Below are 18,854 nucleotides of genomic sequence, written 5' to 3' on the forward strand. Positions count from 1 at the left end.
CCAGTCTCTGCATCTCTCTTTACAACTGCCTCAGACTGGTACTTCTATTGCTTTATTGAGCCAAGGCATAAATTTTACATTACAAAAATCTCTCATCGAATTAAAAAAAATGACTCAATATGAAATATATTGCAGTACACTGATAATAAAAATTTACTCCCAAAATTACTTCAATGTTAACTTTGAAATGGACCTGTTTAGTTCAACTTAAAGCTGTTATTCTCTTGTGTAAATGGCAACAGTTGGATGCCATTTGTAGCATTGTATTTCATTTTAAAAGAATATCTATTATATATTAACAAGTAGAGTATAATTTATAACAAAATGTACCGTTATCAAAGTTTTATGATGGTGACAGTTTGCCCTGGAAAAAATTAATTAAATCCATTACTTTTTTTTTATCATGTAAACATGATAGGCTGGGAGGAAATTAATTTGAATTTGACCCATTCATCCATTTTGACCCCAAGATGAACTCCAGGATGATTAGTGAACAGGCTCATGGATATGACCCTCTCCTGATTACCGTAACTGTTCACACAAATGTCTGCAAGGGACCACTAATGAAGGTGTGACATTTAATATTTTAAAGGTCATCATAATACAGTGAGCATTCAACTGCCATTAATGTCTGCATTTAATTGCATTCATAAAGTGTTCATTAAATTCAACTCATAAAATTTGACATGAGAACATGAAATAATGAGCTAACCAAACCGGAAGAGAAACAAGTCCTCAAGTAATTCAAGATCCTCCGTTCAAAAAAATGCTACAGGCATTTTTGTTGTGCTTTGAGCACATGTTATTTGCGTGTACACTGTCAAGTTAACCACAACAACAACCAACAACAACTAACTGGGGGAGAAAGCCGACTTCAAAATAGACCTTATCTTCTCAAATTACATATGGAGAGCATTGCCTTTGAAGTCTTTTATTTTGAAATAGATCCCGACACCATGTCGCATCGTAACGGCTGACAACTCATTACTGACATCCAAACTTCTCGGTTATCCTGAAATCAAGGTCATTTGCTAATCACGCACATTAATAAAGGATGCTTAAAAATGACTCAGTTACACTGGTGGCTGTTGCCAGTCATTAGTACTAGAGTAGCATTGTTAGCGGCTAGCAGCACTCAACTGCCCCATATATACTGACGAGAGCCGTCAAATTACTTTTCAAAAAAGTTTAATTGATATAAATGATTCAAATGATGTGGTTGCCATTCCTACTGATCACTTTTCAACAAACAAGGCTTACTCAAATGTTCTGTTTTTAGCAAGTAAAAATAGCTCTAAAACCAAATGAGGACATATCTGTCTAAAGTCTCACTAATGTTTCCAGAAATTAAGCTAATCAGCTGCTAACCAAAGTTGAAATTAGTTAAAAAAGAAGTTATCTGAAAACAAAAGATGTGCATTTATTAGTTAACAGTAATGTGTATTATTGTGACTGTATTCATAAGTGTTGTTTAATGTAAAAAATATAGATACTTCCTTTATTTTTTGTCCAAATACCCAACATCCTATCACATTTTCATAAGAAAATTTGAATACCAAAATATGTTACTTGCTACAGCCCTAAAACCAAACAGCTCACAGCGTGATACAGTGCTGGAATTCTACCTGAATGGCTTCTTTGAACCAACATGACAAACTTCTTGTTCAATTTGCGGTGTGAATTCTTGATATTTTGTGTAGTCTGTCATGGCCCATGACGGCCGCTAAATGTCTCTAAATCTGGCTCTTGTCTACAGAATTTAAGGGAGGAGAGAAAGGACTTGAAATGACTGCACATTGAAATAGATACTTTTTAAAATGTACCCGCCTGCAATAATTGTTTTGTCTTCCAAACTAGAAAGACAACTTTCTACAAGTAAGCATCATTATAGTTGAAAGAGCTGAATTTCAGTTACAGATGTTGTTTTGGCTGTCTAAAATATGTACGACTTTAATGAGGTAGCCTGTGAGGGAAAATACAGACTGATAGTTGGTGAGTGAGTAGGGCCCAGCACAAACAAGGCAGCAATTTCATTTATTATAATCATCTTATTGTGGATAAAACAATTTTGGCTCTTACTTTGGATTTTGCCAGACATGAAAGAGCACAAATAAATGAACAGCCTGTGAGTGAGAGAAGGCGGGAGGACACAAAACATGAGCCAAATTGTTTTGTGCCAATCCAAGCATGTGTTTTTACTCCCTTGGCTTATTTACATTTCGCACTCTCCGCTGCCAGACTTCCAGCTCCAGACGGCAAAGCTGTCGCACTTAATGACCGCATACAACTGATGGCGTGTTTTTTTTTTTTTTTTTATTATACTGCCGCCGAATACCCAACAGTCCGGCACTAACAAATCATACGCAACATATTTTCCTAATAAAGGACCGCACATAACAGATATTTTGTTAGCTGGTAGATTTTGGGAGTGAGATCCACCCATCCACTGACAGACTGAACTAAATGAGGGTGACATTTTTAGAACTCCTCTCCGTTTGTCGCCATAACAACTAAAGAGCGGTCACAACGGACTAATGATGTGAAGAAAGGCGTGAGAAAAGGGAGACGTGCAGGAGGTGCCAAATGACATGACAACAAACCCGAGTTGTGGAAAGCGAGACCATGAAGAAGAAGAAGGCAAGAGGGAGGATAAGGAGCTTGGGAACAAATGAGGCTGAGGGGAAAACTCCACAGGGGGATAGTTGAAGGTGTGAAGCTCATGAGGATAATTCCATTTTTATATTTGTGGCGATGATGATAATGACGACGATGATGATGGGGATGAGCTATTTCAGTCCTTCACACCCCATCTGACTTTTTTCAGGCTGATGTGTTCTACCTCCCATCTGCTCTTGTTTTAATGACTGTTAAAAAAAAAATCATGTTATTAAATAGTAAATGAAGTGCAAATTTTCCAACAGTAATCACGTCACTACTCTCACACTTAATTTCTGCTTTAGGAAATGTTCAGAACAAATTTGTTCCTTTATCTGGCAAGATAAGTTCAGCTTTCTTGCATTAAATGCATATACACCTTTTCACATTACATCAGCAGAACGTCGGCACTGGCGGACGCCCGTTTTGCTGGCGAAGTGGTACATCTTGCACCGCATTTAACTCTTTCAGTGCCATGAACGAGAAGTATTAACAATAATAAATAATAGAATCCTCACCAAATACGTTTTTTATGGAGGGCAGCTGACACCGTTGCTTAATGCTTACCTAATATATAAGTCGATTGAGCACTGTAGTGATAACTGTGACCATTGGATGGCAGTGTTTCCACACTTATGACACAGATGTTGCCTACACGCAATCCAAAGTAAGGAATGAAAATGAATGTTTCGTATGATACCATCCATATATACATAGATATAGCGCATAATATTCTGTCGCCCTTGAAAGATGAGTGAAAATGCTAAATATATTGGACCTGTAGAAGTTTCCATTTCCAATAACGCTTGGCACTAAAACAGTTAAGTGTGCTTCAAGCCACAGCACTTGTTGGAGCAACAAAGAAAGAAAAAGCTCAGGCTCGGTTGTTGTCATGGCAGGGTACACAAATGCGCAAAGTGCCGCATATATATATATATATATATATATATATATATATATATATATATATATATATATATATATATATATATATATATATATATATATATATATATATATATATATATATATATATATATACACAGTGTGTATATATATATATATATATATATATATATATATATATATATATATATATATATATATATACTGTGTATATATATATATATATATATATATATATATATATATATATATATATATATATATATATATATATATATATATATATATATATATATATCTAAGTCAAATATTAGAAAGTTACGACATGCAGATTACACGGGCCACTATCATGATGATATTCATTTTTATTTTTGTTTATTAAGCAGCTCTATTTACCAAATAATCAAATAAAGGGTTAGTTTGACCCAATAATGTGTTTTTTCTCACAAGAATCTTATTAGGATGATGAAATAATCCAACTGTTTTTGAGTGGGCAGGCGACCCCGAGTGTGAGACGTAAATGTCAAAGAGTTCTGAGGTATTTTGCAGGTAAAAAAAGAAAAACGTTGTTTCTGTAAATGTAAAATGATCATTGTCTGTGTGCAATGTGTGACTTTGAGTCGATGTCATGCATGTGGCTTCCTGTGGCAGAGCCATTTTCTTTGTTCTGTCCTAAAACAGCACTTGCCACAGCGTATCCTCCTACACATGGGGAAACAGCCAGAAACAACCCCCCAAAACCTCACAGTTGTTTACGAATGCAAATCCTCAGTCCACATGTGTCATATCAGAGCACAGCAGCCCTCCTCCAACTCCGTGTGTGTTTGAGGATGTCCGCTTTTTCCATTAATTCCCAAAATTCATGCCTTTTGTTCTTGTTTTCACATTTCTGTCTCCCTCTGTTTGTCGATCAGGATTCTGGCAGCAGCAGGCGCTCATATGAACATCTCTGTAGATCTGAGGACCCTGAGGGCAGTCCGAGTGCTGCGACCACTCAAACTGGTTTCAGGCATCCCTAGTGAGTATCAAGAATTGAGTTGTCTTTGTAGGGAAAAAAAAATATTTGTCAGATGGTACTGCAAAGCTTGAAATAAGTGTTTATTGGACAGTGTGGTGCTGGGAAAGTTTTGGGGAATTTCAAAGTTGGACACAGGTAAAAAAAGTAAAGAAAGGAAGTCTACCCAAAAAGATTCCTTACATTAATATGTTCTTCAGCAGTGGTTTACAACCTATTTTAACTGATATATCCTCTGTGAAGATCTTTTTTTCAGCCAGGTAGCCCCTAACCAGCCCAAAGCATTTTAAGTAACATTTCGAGGGATATTCTATGAATGTATTATTTTGAAACTTTGTTTGTTTTATCGCGTCTTAAATTGCATCACTAATGACAAAGTACAACCTTAGAAAATTCAACAAATTATAGGCATACTATTTTACAATTTTGCACTCAACTGCTTCATGTTCTAATTAATTTGCTTTAATTTGAGTAACAAAAACTGTTTCTGTCACAGCATGAAATCACATTAAATAAAATTTTCTGATACGTGATGATGACCTGCTAAAATGTTATGGATCTCCCGAAGTGCCCTTATGAACCCCGAGGAATAAACGTACCCCCACTTCAGAACCATTCTTCTCCAGTATTCAGTACAGCTATTCTTAATATATTTTTCTGATTCATAATGCATTAATTAAAAATTAATTTATCATTTTTTTAAAAGGAAAATGATGGCATAATAGATGGCTATAATAGATAATTTCATATTCCACAAAAAGAAAATAAAGCAGAGTGTGTTTAGACTAAAGTGGGTGCATAGAAAACATCGTTGTAAAAAAACAAAGAAAACTTGACCTTTTTTTGCGGAAAAAACATCTTACAGCATAATCATGTTTAAAACCCACTTAAATGCAAATTTATTGCACAAAGCGTCCCTCAGTGTCATTGCTTTTTTTTTTTTAATTATGCTGATTAATGATCCTTCAAGAAGAAATTCAATCATTACTGAAAAGACACCCTGGGTATGCCCTATGCAAAATTGAAAAGCTTGAGTGCTTATTACAAAACAAATGGCTCATATTTGTTTGCATATATTACTTATTAGATTAATTCACCTAAATTACCGTTCAGGCCACACTTTGTGCCACGGAGTATTTCCAACTTCAAATTTCAGGAAACTTCCAGGCAATTAGCCATCATTCTCCTGTCACTCTAAAATTATACCAGACAAAGCTGAATTGCTAAAAGAAGACAGCCAATTCCTTCAGAAAGAACTCATGTTCTTCCTATTGTTAAATGAATAGCTAATGGAAACAGAGCATTAAAATATGGCATTATCTTTACAAGGACCAAAAAAAAATGGAATGTGTGTGTATTTTGACTGACTTTTGCTTTCGTTTCAGGTCTGCAGATAGTACTGAAGTCCATCATGAAGGCCATGGTTCCCCTGCTCCAGATCGGCCTTTTGCTCTTTTTTGCAATCCTTATGTTCGCAATCATTGGCTTGGAGTTTTACAGTGGAAAACTGCACCACACCTGCACACCGCAGCCCGGGATCCTCGGTTAGCATTTATCGCACGTGCACGTCACAAACACACAAGCTTGTATACTGTTTGATGTTCAGGCCAGTGCTTAATTATTGGATCCTTAATTTGTATACAGCAGGTTACAGGAGTGGGTTTTAAACTGTTGCTTGGGGGTCCATATACACTCAGCTTCATTTTAGCTGCACAGCCGCAGACAAATCCAAGAGGCGTTTCCCACCGAGCGATAACAATACGCACTTGAGTCGTAATGTCCCAGATTTCGAAGTGAACAATGATGCTATAAATCATGCCGCACAATTTTGTGAGGGAACCCAGCAGTGGCATCCGGATATTATTATTATTTAAGATTCTTCCTCTGCCAGGCACTAATTTTAGATGCTCTGGAAGAAGAAGAAGAAGAAGAAGAAGAGGAAAAAAAAGAAATCATCCTCCGCCTCACCCTGATGGAATGAATGAAACAAAAGGGAGCAATTTGTAGTTGGAAAATGCATGAATAATGCATCACCGCGAATAGATGAAAAAGTCATTTTAGAATTTCTGGCTGTAAACAGCATCGCACAAACTAAACGCAAAGAGGTATGACTGAGCTCCAGTTGGCTGCCATAATGGCGGATGTTTTGCATGAGTGACTTTCTGCTACCTTTATTTACATAGTGATTTGGGTTGAAGCAGCATTGCTTGTGCACACATAGCATCGCAATTCTATTATAAGATAGTATCACTATTCTAACCTAATGTCTGGATCAAACCAGACCAGCAGAGATTAATTAAACTGGACATGTTGCGTGATTGGAATTATTGTGCGTTCAAGGTTTGCTTGTGGCTCTTTAATTGCTATGGCTGTTGGTGACTTTGGAAAATAATGAGTATTTCATCTTAATTCAAATGGCAGTAGTTTGTTGGTTTTCTAAATGTAATTGGGAATATGGAGATCGCGGTGCTATTGTCGCTGTTTTTAGATGTTGGACTTCCCCACCAGTCAAAAGTTTGGGAATCCTTTTTAATTCCATATTTGTATTTTTCTCTGTTTTAAAAAGTCATTCAGACTATGCAACAACAAGCAAGGGATTGATTTCGAACACTAAAAATGATATTCAAACCAAAATATATTTTAGGTGTTAGATTTTTCTAACTAAGCATTTGTCGAAGGTAATAGCTTTGCACACTATGGTAATTTTTTCAGTCAGTTTTATGATGCAAAGAATGCTTTATGGCCCTGAAGGACTTTCAGTTCATAGCTGTGCATTTTCAAACATCAGTAGCTTGAATTTCTTGACCTTTTAATGTGATTGAGAGCATTTAAACTTGTTTCCAAACTTTTGATTGATAGTGTGAATATTTTCATTGGTCATTTTTTGGTGCCGTCAGATCCAGTAATTGAGTTTGTTTTGCCTGTGCACCTTGCGCCCCTGCAGAAAACGAGACCGTGGACTCCTTTGAGTTTGAGTTTCCGTGTGGCGTGCGTCAGTGCCCAGCCAAATACATCTGCAGCGCCACGTGGATCGGCCCCAATGATGGCATCACGCAGTTTGACAACATCCTGTTTGCTGTTCTCACCGTCTTCCAGTGCATCACCATGGAGGGATGGACTACTGTGCTCTACAATGTAAGGCTGGAACACTCATTGCATATTTTTATTTCTCCATTTGGCTCAAAGCATTTGTCAGATGTTATTTTCTTCTTCGGAAGGAAAGTTTGACTAGAAGTGAGGTTGTTTGAACGTGTGTGTGCAAGCACACACTCCTCATCTCTTCCTTTCTGTCTTTTTTGCGCTCCGATTTGTGCTTACGCCTCAGGCCGACGATGCCTTGGGTCCCAGTTGGAACTGGCTCTACTTCATCCCCCTCATAATCATCGGCTCATTCTTTGTCCTGAACCTGGTGCTCGGAGTCCTCTCTGGGTACGCACACTCTTCACGTCTTGCTTTAATGTATAATTAAATATATAAAGTATCAGCTTTAACATCTATGTGTATATTTACAACCCCAGGCAATGGGACTGAGCAGAATGAGCAGCTGTAACCTACTGTATATCTTCCTGAGACTAAGCCTATTCATTTGTGTCCACTATAGTGGACATTTGTTTTTGGTCTATTGTTTTTTCGAATCAGAAGGATACGGCAACTGCACATGAATACTGTATATACAGTACTGTATGTAGTAATAATACATACTGTATATACTATTGGGGTATATACAGGTATATCCAATGGGATGTCAAATATTCATATTGTGCTTTGGGTCCTGCAGCGAGTTTGCCAAAGAGAGAGAGAGGGTGGAGAACCGCAGGGCCTTCATGAAGTTGAGACGGCAGCAGCAGATCGAGCGAGAGCTCAACGGGTACCGGGCTTGGATCGACAGAGCAGGTGACGTTGCTTTCAAATTCATCTCGCAAAAATGAAAAAGTTTAAGCGCCTTTATTACTGCAGTACAGACAATCCTACCTGTGTCAACAAGATCAAAAACAAGCTTATGTGCTCTTCATCCGTGGTTGATGTCTTCCAGAGGAGGTGATGCTTGCAGAGGAAAATAAAAATCCCGGACCCTCTGCCCTTGACGGTAAGTCAGTATGATCTCAATTTCTTTACAACCTCAAAAAAGTTTTTCATTGAAAGGGGTCAAAATATTCCTTTGTGTCATGATTTTCCCATCAATTATTAGTTACATACTGTACTTTATATGTATGTGTATTATTTCTCACAAAAAAAGTCAAAAATAATTTAACAAGGTAGGAAATAGATACATTAAATATCACGATGCATTTTATTCCTATATGGCTGCTCAAAATCTTCAAATTTCAGTATCTCAGCATATAATTTATATTATTATTTAGTTTAATTATATTTAAATCAAAATAAGACATTGGGTTGTAATTTGGGAAAACAATGACTGAATCAGTGACTGAGTCAGTTTCAATAAAATAAAGCGAAGATCTCTATGCTTGTTATAAGGTTTAATTGTTGATTAGTTGTGTTTTTTAGTCACTAACTACACCACAATAATTGTTAAATAAACGAAATAAAAAAACATGTTTTTGTAATACACTTGAATGCAAAATACATTTTAACCAAATATTCAATTAATCAATGGAATAATTGATAAAATGATCAATTCTAGAGATTTTGATGGTGACAGCCCTAATCTGAATACTTTTGAAATATTTTCTACTTGCTAATGATTGAAAATGATACCACATGTGCTCAAGGGCTTTGGGTAACGACCAGTCACAGCTCGGCTTGTGGAGGTCACATGACCATAGCCAGATAACAGGTGAGCCAAGACCGGTCGTTACCTGAGCTTTGAGCACACGTAAACTCACCTTTTGTTGATAGCAAGTGGAATAATTGTTTTTTAAAGGTATTAATTGTAAAAGAAAAACTATTTCACTGTCAAATCAACTATAGACCAATTATTAATCTTTCCTGCAAATGACTAAATAATTTTAGTATTCCATTACGGGGACAATACAATTTTTCGATTTACCTGTATATGTAAGTCACTCAAATGACAGCAACATTTACATCAAATTATTCAAGCATATTTATTACTCTCAATTTTGACCAATGAAAAAAATCATTACCCATCAGCCTAATGCTGAGTCATCATCGTATATAGCACTTACGTGCCATTACGAGACCTCCGATGGCACAACGTTTTGATGGCGTGTCAGCCAATGGGAAGCCGGGTGCCTACTCTCATGACTGTGACCTTTTCCTCCTAACTGAAGCAGCAGGACTTTTATTAAATGTTGATTGATTGGCAGCTCTCAGGAGGCTCCCTGAGTGGAGCGCAGGCGGCGCCTACGGTGAGCACCCCTCCTCTCATCTGCTCGATACCTCTTCAACTTCACCGCGCCGTTTACCACATGCGCACACATGCACACCCGCACATGGAAAGAACTTTTGTAGTGTTGTCATCATGGGGCCAGTTGTTATGATGAGAATGAATGCAATCGCTCTGACGGCTTTGATTGAAAAGCTAGGTGGTGCACTGCTGTTGCCTTGACAACCAACAGCCTGGAAAAAAAGTGGAATGCAAGTGCTTGTGCATGGCGAATGTGTGTTTCACACCTTTGGCAAACAGTGTGCGCGTGTGTGTGTGTGTGTGTTTGATTAGTGGCCTATTAAAAAAGTCCCTAAGCAAATATTGAGTGAGGAATGGAGATGCGGAGGCCGCATCAGGACAGGATGAAATATAATGATAAACACATCCAGCCCCAAAAGGTCAGCACACTCACTCTGGCATGCACGTCAACTCTTTGCGAAACTGACTGAGAATTCATTTTCAAACAAGTGCATGAATTTGTGTTTCATTTGGAACTTACCATTTTTAGCGGACAAACGAAAAATGAAAGACAGACTTGTTATTTTTAATTTTTTTTTTCTTTTTTTTTATCGTACACCAAATGAAATGAAATCCCTGATTTGGGCAGAGCCAAAAAAAAGGGCCATAAAACTGAATTTGATTATGTTCGTATGGTGTTCCACAGGGTTCAATTTAAGGGCACCTGCAATTTCTGATGTTTTTGAATCCCCTGGGATCCTTTTTAACCCCTGGGTGTCTGGGGATTTTTCACTAGCCTGAAAAAAATGTCTTCAATGTCAGTCGATTACAATGAAGCTTGAAACATCTTGGATCTTGGTCAAGTTCTGGATTGATTGTGGTATCTTAAGGCAAGATGCCTTTCCTCCGCCACCAAAAGGAAACAACTAAATCTTAAAATCAAACACAGTTCTGTGGCCTGGTTCTCATTGTCACATTTTTGATCTGATCTGTTTTTTTAATGCATTCGTAAAAAAAAAGCATAATGAGTCTCTTTTTCATTCGTAATTTTCTGATTGCCAATTTTTAATGGGAAAATTGAATAATAAATGCATGGCCTGTCAAGCCACCTCGGAGCACTGTTTGCCATGAGGTAGATCATCAAATGGCATTCGGCTGTTTGGATCATTAAGCGAACATTAAAGGAGTCTTGTTTTGGTTTTATTCAACTGCAATGCAAATGAGCTTGAATGAACTTTTCCCTTTCAGCTAAAAGTATGCTGGTATTAGCGTGTCTGGCATATAAGCATTCCTTAATGTCAGTTGTCTCATTGTGCTTGTGGTTGGGTTGCATCCTCTGATAACACATTTGCATACTTTCCTTGTTTTGCATGAAGGTGTTTAAAAATTATGGGGTTTTTTGAGGTTGCTGTCTGAACTTGAAAATGAGAATAGATCTCACCTCATATGTGCTCATCAGACTTTCAATATCCTCCAAAAACATTTGGCTCTTGATTTTTTTTTTCTCCATTTGTTGAAGAACATGTTTTTTTTTAAAGAGCTGGAAGGGATGGTTGTGCAGTGTTTTTCATTACTTATTTAAAGAAGCAAAATTTTATTGCTGTTTTACCAATTAAATGAGCGAAGTTCATTTTCTCAGATTTTTTTTAACCTCTCTGTTTTTCATAATTTAAGAAATTAAGATTAAACGAAAACAAAAACAATATGTACGGATAATGTTTAAACTATATCGGCTAATATACTACTAATTTATAGTCTTTGTCATTTTGTTCATTTGTGCGCCAACTTTTTGGCTAGGCAAAGTTCATGAAAATATTCGCTATATACCAAAGATTCCATTTTTGAACTCTTAAAAATAAAAATATGTCTTTGGGAATGATTGGCATTAAACATTTCATCTCAGGAGCCATAACTCCTCCAGCGGCCTCTTGCATAGTCGCCACTGGTTGTGATGACCTAAATGTGGCGCTTTACGTAGACACACTGAACAATGAGCACAATTATTAGGAATGTTTGCTTTCGTCCTACAAACATAAAACCTATGATAATATATCATGACCCGTCATGGAAAAGTGTTTTACCGATCTGTTTGTTGTGTTGATTCTGCCCCATGTGAAGTGCTGAAGAGAGCCACCACTATAAAAAAGCGAGGCATGGAGTCGCCGCATCGGGGTCCAGGGGAGGAACAATATGGCGACATTTCCTCTGTGGGTGAGTAGACGCCTGTTTTGTCAGGTGAGCGTCTTCATCTCTAGCTCAGTAGCAGGACACCGCCGCTTCTTTTAACTTCCTCTCCAGGCATCCCCATGGCCAGAGAGAGCTTCAGAAGTGGCAGGCGAGGCCCCGCCGTGTATTTCCGCCGCAAGGAAAGACTCCTGCGCATATCCATCCGTCGCGTGGTGAAGACGCAAACGTTCTACTGGACGGTGCTGGGACTGGTGGCTCTCAACACGCTATGTGTGGCTATCGTTCACCACAACCAGCCACTCTGGCTGTCCAATTTTCTGTGTGAGTCGTGCGTTCTGATTGCTTTTAAAAAAAAAAGATGGGCCATGCATTTATACCTGGGAGGCTTACCAGACTCAATCAGAATAGGAATAATATTTATTGGTCCTCTAAAGGTCCTCTATTAAAGGTCCTCTAGAAGGTCAGAGAGCAAGGATGAATACATTTTTCTTGTGACCTCTATCTCTATATCCCTGTGGTGTGCCTTGCGTTTCAACCCTGGACCTTCGGTGAAGTCATGTTTTTTTACTTCCTAAACCAATATACATGCCCCATAATAACATACATAATAATATATATATATATATATATATATATATATATATATATATATATATATATATATATATATATATATATATATATATATATATATATATATATATATATATATATATATATATATATATATATATATATATATATATATATATATATATATATGCGGTTTTAACGGAAACAGAACTTACATAGCTTGTTAATACTTGCTTAAATGTCATAACAAACTAATTTATTCCCAAAGACGTATTCTTACCTATCTTTCATGAGTCTTGGTATTCTATCTATCTATCTATCTATCTATCTATCTATCTATCTATCTATCTATCTATCTATCTATCTATCTATCTATCTATCTATCTATCTATCTATCTATCTATCTATCTATCTATCTATCTATCTATCTATCTATCTATCTATCTATCTTTTTTAACATGGATGTATAGTTATTGCTAATAATAATTTAATAATAAGTCATGAGGAATAAGTGACCACAATTTAATGGAAAAAAATAGAATTTAAGATTGTAGGTTAGGGATATATACTGTTTGCTTTTTTGACTCACCACTTGCTCACGCTAATGCTAGCCTGACTCTTTCTGTTCCCACGCCAGACTATGCGGAGTTCTTGTTCCTTGCTCTGTTCCTGACTGAGATGTTCCTAAAGATGTACAGCTTGGGGCCCCGCCTCTATTTCCACTCCTCGTTCAACTGCTTCGACTGTAGCGTCAGTGCCCCATCTCCTTCTCCTCGATTACGACTCTTTTTCTATAGACTTTTAATTGCCTCTCCTTTTACGCCTGCAGGTGATTGTTGGCAGCATCTTTGAAGTGCTTTGGGGTGTCTTCAGGCCAGGTACTTCCTTTGGGATCAGCGTCCTGCGTGCTCTTCGTCTGCTTAGGATTTTCAAAATCACAAAGTGAGTGCTCGTTTGATTGGCGATTGAAATAAAAACCTGATCAATTCCTATTTCACCTGATCAATTCCTATTCCTATTCCTATTTCACCTACCTTTGATTTCCTATGAAGGTATTGGGCATCTCTGAGGAACCTGGTGGTGTCATTGATGAATTCCATGAAGTCCATTATCTCCCTCATCTTCCTCCTCTTCCTCTTCATTGTTGTCTTTGCTCTTCTGGGCATGCAACTCTTCGGTGGCAGGTAACCTGTTGAAGTCAGACTTTGCATCCAAGAAATTGGACTTGGGTAAACGTGTACTCTTGTGGTCAAAAATTTTTATGCAACCTTAAACCTGAACTAAACATTTGTAAGAATGTCTTGCATTTCCTCTGGCTCCTCCTCTATTTTTTTCAACACGCTTTAATGAATACAAATTAGAAAGACTAAAAAAAACAAGCTAGCATTTTTAGAGATAAAATAACTTAAAACAGAGTTTTGCTATCCATGTTTGATTTAATAAACTTTGGAATTATATTTGTATCGCATTTCTAGGGATATTTCAGTTCATCAACTGCAGAAGATAGCTCGTGTAACATCATGTGCTTGATTTCTGGTTCATCTAACCAAAAATCTTCACAAATGACAATGCGTATCCATAAAAAAAACTCAAAATAAAAGCATATGACTCTTCCAATTATTTTGCCCTTAATTTAAAAAGACAAATGTACTTTTCCTGTCACAGCATAAAACTTCATAAATTTAAATTGCTAATACCTGCAAATACTTTCATAAATTTAACTTGCTAATACCTGCCAAAACCTTGTTAAAATCTCACATACCTCCTTGAATTTCCTTCACGTACCCCTGAGGGGTTTTCGTCCAGCATTTGAGTACCATTACCCTTGAACAATGAGCCAAAAGTAGCAGATGATACAGAAACCTGGAGTGAAACATCCATGACCTCCAAGTAGGTCTAATTCCAGGTTTGTATGCTGAAAATTTTGCACTTAATCCAGTGTACTAATCTATCCTGTTTCACAATGGCTTTTAAATTAAAAGTATTGAAAAGTAAATTCGATCCGTCACTGTAGGCAAATTCATTTTATTTTCCTTATTAGAAGCAATTGCAAGCGGCGTGCATGGTGGTTTTAAAGTTATGGTTACTTAAGAAGGAAAAATTCAAAAAACATAATGGTGCTTCAAAAAACACAGCTCATTGAGAAATCCCTTATTTAGAATAGGCTTAATGTCTCCCTTAGCATAGTTATGTTTTACAGGCTTGCCTAAAATGTTATTCTCAAGATGTTAATCTGCACTTTAAATACTGTGTCTAAATTCTACTTGCACCCACAGGTTCATCTTTGAGGATTACACTCCCACAAATTTTGACACCTTTCCTGCAGCTATCATGACTGTCTTTCAGGTCTGCTACACAATGCTGTTCTAAAGTTTTTTGCACCTATACATTTGGAAATATTCGTCAATAAATTGCACTGGGGGTTTGTTCTTGTTGTTTGTCAGATCCTGACTGGCGAGGATTGGAATGAAGTCATGTACAATGGTATTCGCTCTCAGGGGGGGGTCAAGTCTGGCATGTGGTCTTCAATATACTTCATCGTCCTCACCTTGTTTGGAAACTGTATCCTCTTCATCCTCCTCCGAGCTCTTGATAAAGCTTTCCCACAGAGTTTGATTATTGAAGCAACGGGATAGTTGGTGGTTTTGTTTGTTCATTATCTCACCGGCAAAAATACGCACTCACCTGTCACTTTATTTAGGAAATATAAGGGAAATTAAACAGGACAGGCTTCTAACAGTGCTGTCCTTAATTCAAGTCGGACAAGATACTCTGCTGAATGTCTTCTTGGCCATTGCTGTGGACAACCTCGCTAATGCACAAGAGCTAACGAAGGTAGATCCCAATACACGCTTGTCACAACATTAAGTCTGATGAGATATGGATTTGCAGCCATTAGCTGCAAAATAAAAATAATGATAGTAGATTGTATTCACTCTCAGGACGAGGAGGAAGCCGAGGCTGCTTTCAACCAGAAGCATGCTCTCCAGAAAGCGAAGGAGGTCGGCCCACTCTCGTCCTTCATGTCTTCAGAGTAAGTCCTCGTTCTGCTTGACCTCCACCGCCTTCCTCTGTCTCTCTCCTCATCTTCTTCCTCGCGGCCTCCCCCTCTGCAGTGAGCGTCCATATAGAAATTAACCCACACAAGTGACGAGTTTGATGAAGTACTTATGGAAGAAGGGTTGATCACCCACAGAAGCTCACGTTTAGCAATTTTCTCCTTGGATGTCCATAACACAATAGGTTATTATTATTGTCATAGTGACAGGTGCAAGTTGAAGCATCCAGTAGGGTCTTTAGTCAGCATGATTGTTGCTAGAGATGAGTATTAGGTAATGCAAGGTAAATAAAGTGTGTGTAGGCTCAATTTTACGTGGAAAATTAAGCACTGCCTGGCTAATTATTATTTCACTGGACCCCATTTAAATGTAATGACATATTGCCTTTGCAGAGCCAGTAACATTGTTTGAATAAGCTTATGACACACATTTTTGGCCGTGGTCTGTGATAATGCTGAGAATGACAGATCGCCATCAATAATCAAATGGTGTCTCATGCCTACTCTGTTAAAATTCCAATCATAATTCTGGCACTGGCATGATGAAATATATACAAGGCCATAGGGGGGAACGGAAAATAAATATACTCAGTGAGTAGGCTGATGGACTAGTAGTTTTAGTGCTGCATCATTCATGCACCCACTATTCTGCATTCACCCGAGCGGAAATCTGAATCTCTTAGCTTTAATTCTTACTTGCAAGACAAAGCAAGAGAAAATGCCCAAGCAACAGCTAGTAATGCAAAAAAACTCGTAAGATGGGGTATTTATAAGTCAAGGTGCCAATGCAAATTTTTGATGGCAAAAACCCTATTGTTGTGAAATTTCCTAAATTTAGGCAGAAAATGTATTTTTAAATCACTCTTGAGTTATTGTTGAGGCTTTTTAAACTCTATTATACTGGTATAAATTGTATATATAAAGTCTACACACCCCTGCTCATCTGAAAGGTTTTTGTGAATACTGGTCGACCTTTCCTTTAGTGGACCATAACAAAATCTCTCAAACACATGGGAAAATATGTTACAGTCAAATGAAACCAAGGTTGCACTTTTTAGTCATCACCAAAAGAACACCACAGCTGCTGTTGTTTGAGGCTGTTTTACTTCCACTCGAGCGGGGACCTTAGCTAAAGTGAAAAGAGCTCTGAACTACGAACCATTCCAAATAACAGACAGTTAGCACAAAACCTTCTGACTATTGTTGTAAGGCAAAAAAAAAGTTAGGAAAAACCTACTGAAACATTAGCGATTTGATCTGGGTTTACCAGAGGTAATTTAAATGCGGATATAAAACTGCAGCAACATCCCAGTGATAAGTGGGTGTGCAAACTTGCGCAACCATATCATTGTAGTTCATTTTTACTCTGGAAGAGAAAAGTAAAATCAACAGAGTTGTCGTTGAGCTGTAGAGATTATAGTTAGCAATAATGGTGTAGATAGTGGGGTCATTTGTCGCTATATAACTGAGACTCAGCCTATTCAAATGTTTTGTTGCATTCTCCATTTGAATTTAATTTCAAACTCTTGAGACATCATTGAAAAAACCCAGGATATCCTGAGCATACTAATACTGTAGCTCCAAAACAAATGTCCACAAAAGTGGACACAAGTAAATAGACTGAATCCTGGGAGAACATCACAAAAATCTTGCATTCGAACAAGGGTGTGTGGACTTTTTCTATATACTTTGTAAAATCTTTTAGGGTATTTCAGATGTTACATGACCAAGTTCCCAGATGCGGATCGGCCATAGAGCGTTTTATTATGCGCATGTGCATGACAGGATTGTGGGCTGCCTTTTTACACTCTGTGCACGGGAAACACGTTTGTTGTATGGGCATGTGAAACCCTTTTCCCCTCTTGCCTTTTATTTTCAAATGAAAATACACAGGCTGAAAGAGAAAAAACGCCTCTTAGTTTGAGCTGAGCCAGCGTGACGGCTGCCCGTCACATTCGAGAGCGAAGACTGGAACACACGGGCATCTGTATGCACGGAGGACTCTCTGAACTTTATCTCATTTCGGTAGCCAGTGCACTTGCTGACCTTGAAGAAGCTTGCATGGCGGCAGGAGGGAAAAATAAGAAGTTGCGGCATGTCGGATGGGAGCCGAAGATAATTTCTCTGCATGTGTTTGGTTGGCATGATAATAGGAAGAAAATCATAAATTGCAATAGCCTTGCTGAGACGTTGTCAGACTTTGAATTGCTCATCCATTGTGCACCCTCCCCGGAATATTTTGCTTCTACCTGAATTCACGCATTAAGTTGGCCAAGCATGACCTGAGGACGTGTCAGTGCTTGAAGGTGGTGGTCATGATCTGAGCTGCATCCAGAACATATTGCTCCCTTTCTTACTTTGCTGTAAAAACTCATCGTTGTTGTTGTTGCTGTTGTAATTGTGAAAATCTGAGATGTCCCGTGATCATTGCTGTTTTATCAGTGTTTATGAATGTTTATGAATGTTTTTTTTTTTGTAACGATCAGACGTGACAGCCATCTTGTTTGTCAATGTGTCACTTGGCTCCAGTGGAGATACACAGCAAATTATTTGGAAATTATATTTTAATTATAATGTGGGTGGAATTTATGTTAGCATGACAGTAAAAAAAAACACATGAAATGTGAATGATGAGATGCAAATATTGGCACAATTGCAATTGCACATTGATTAGTTCATATGCAGTATTCCCAAAAAGTTTTTGGGACAGATTGAAAATGCGATGTAGTGGTGTCTTGAGATATATGAATCTTATAACAAGCATAAACAGGTATTAAGGCAACAAGAGCCATAGTTATTTCTATTTCTTGTTCTTCAATCAATTACAGACTGGAATGCTGCTTGTGATGTTACAGTTCATTCCTGAAGCCGCCCTAATGCGAAAAAAAAAGGCTTTTTTTTGGTGTTTTGGTTATGAGCGTAGCATTTCTCATTTTTATTGCGTTCCTAATTAATACAATATTCCACTCCTTTATCAAATTAAATAACACTTTGTAGAACCAAAATATCAAGGTGAATCTGAAATTGTTTCTTTGCTATTCCCTTCTCATAAGTCGCATGGCGTTGATATGGTGTTTATGAAGCAACATTAAATATCAACATTGGCTACAGTCTCATCATGCGAGCCAACGCGATAAACAATCTGCTTT

At 37.6% G+C, this 18,854-nt stretch overlaps 1 protein-coding gene across 1 annotated transcript in view; it reads left to right on the forward strand.

The window, feature by feature from the left end:
- cacna1ea (calcium voltage-gated channel subunit alpha1 Ea) overlaps positions 1-18,854 on the forward strand; it is a 64,544-nt gene that overhangs the window by 17,136 nt on the left and 28,554 nt on the right. The window contains exons 4-18 of the mRNA XM_088424894.1: positions 4,476-4,579; positions 5,962-6,113; positions 7,526-7,711; positions 7,902-8,005; positions 8,355-8,470; positions 8,610-8,663; positions 12,006-12,098; positions 12,186-12,395; positions 13,285-13,397; positions 13,477-13,589; positions 13,700-13,831; positions 14,924-14,993; positions 15,092-15,209; positions 15,415-15,482; positions 15,590-15,681. Coding sequence (XP_088281020.1) covers positions 4,476-4,579; positions 5,962-6,113; positions 7,526-7,711; positions 7,902-8,005; positions 8,355-8,470; positions 8,610-8,663; positions 12,006-12,098; positions 12,186-12,395; positions 13,285-13,397; positions 13,477-13,589; positions 13,700-13,831; positions 14,924-14,993; positions 15,092-15,209; positions 15,415-15,482; positions 15,590-15,681 — 1,725 coding nt within the window. The remainder of the gene's footprint in view (positions 1-4,475; positions 4,580-5,961; positions 6,114-7,525; positions 7,712-7,901; positions 8,006-8,354; positions 8,471-8,609; positions 8,664-12,005; positions 12,099-12,185; positions 12,396-13,284; positions 13,398-13,476; positions 13,590-13,699; positions 13,832-14,923; positions 14,994-15,091; positions 15,210-15,414; positions 15,483-15,589; positions 15,682-18,854) is intronic.

The sequence above is a fragment of the Hippichthys cyanospilos genome, chromosome 10 (assembly GCF_059441005.1).
Source record: "Hippichthys cyanospilos isolate Australia breed blue-spotted pipefish chromosome 10, RoL_Hcya_1.0, whole genome shotgun sequence".
In the NCBI taxonomy this organism is placed as follows: Eukaryota; Metazoa; Chordata; class Actinopteri; order Syngnathiformes; family Syngnathidae; genus Hippichthys; species Hippichthys cyanospilos.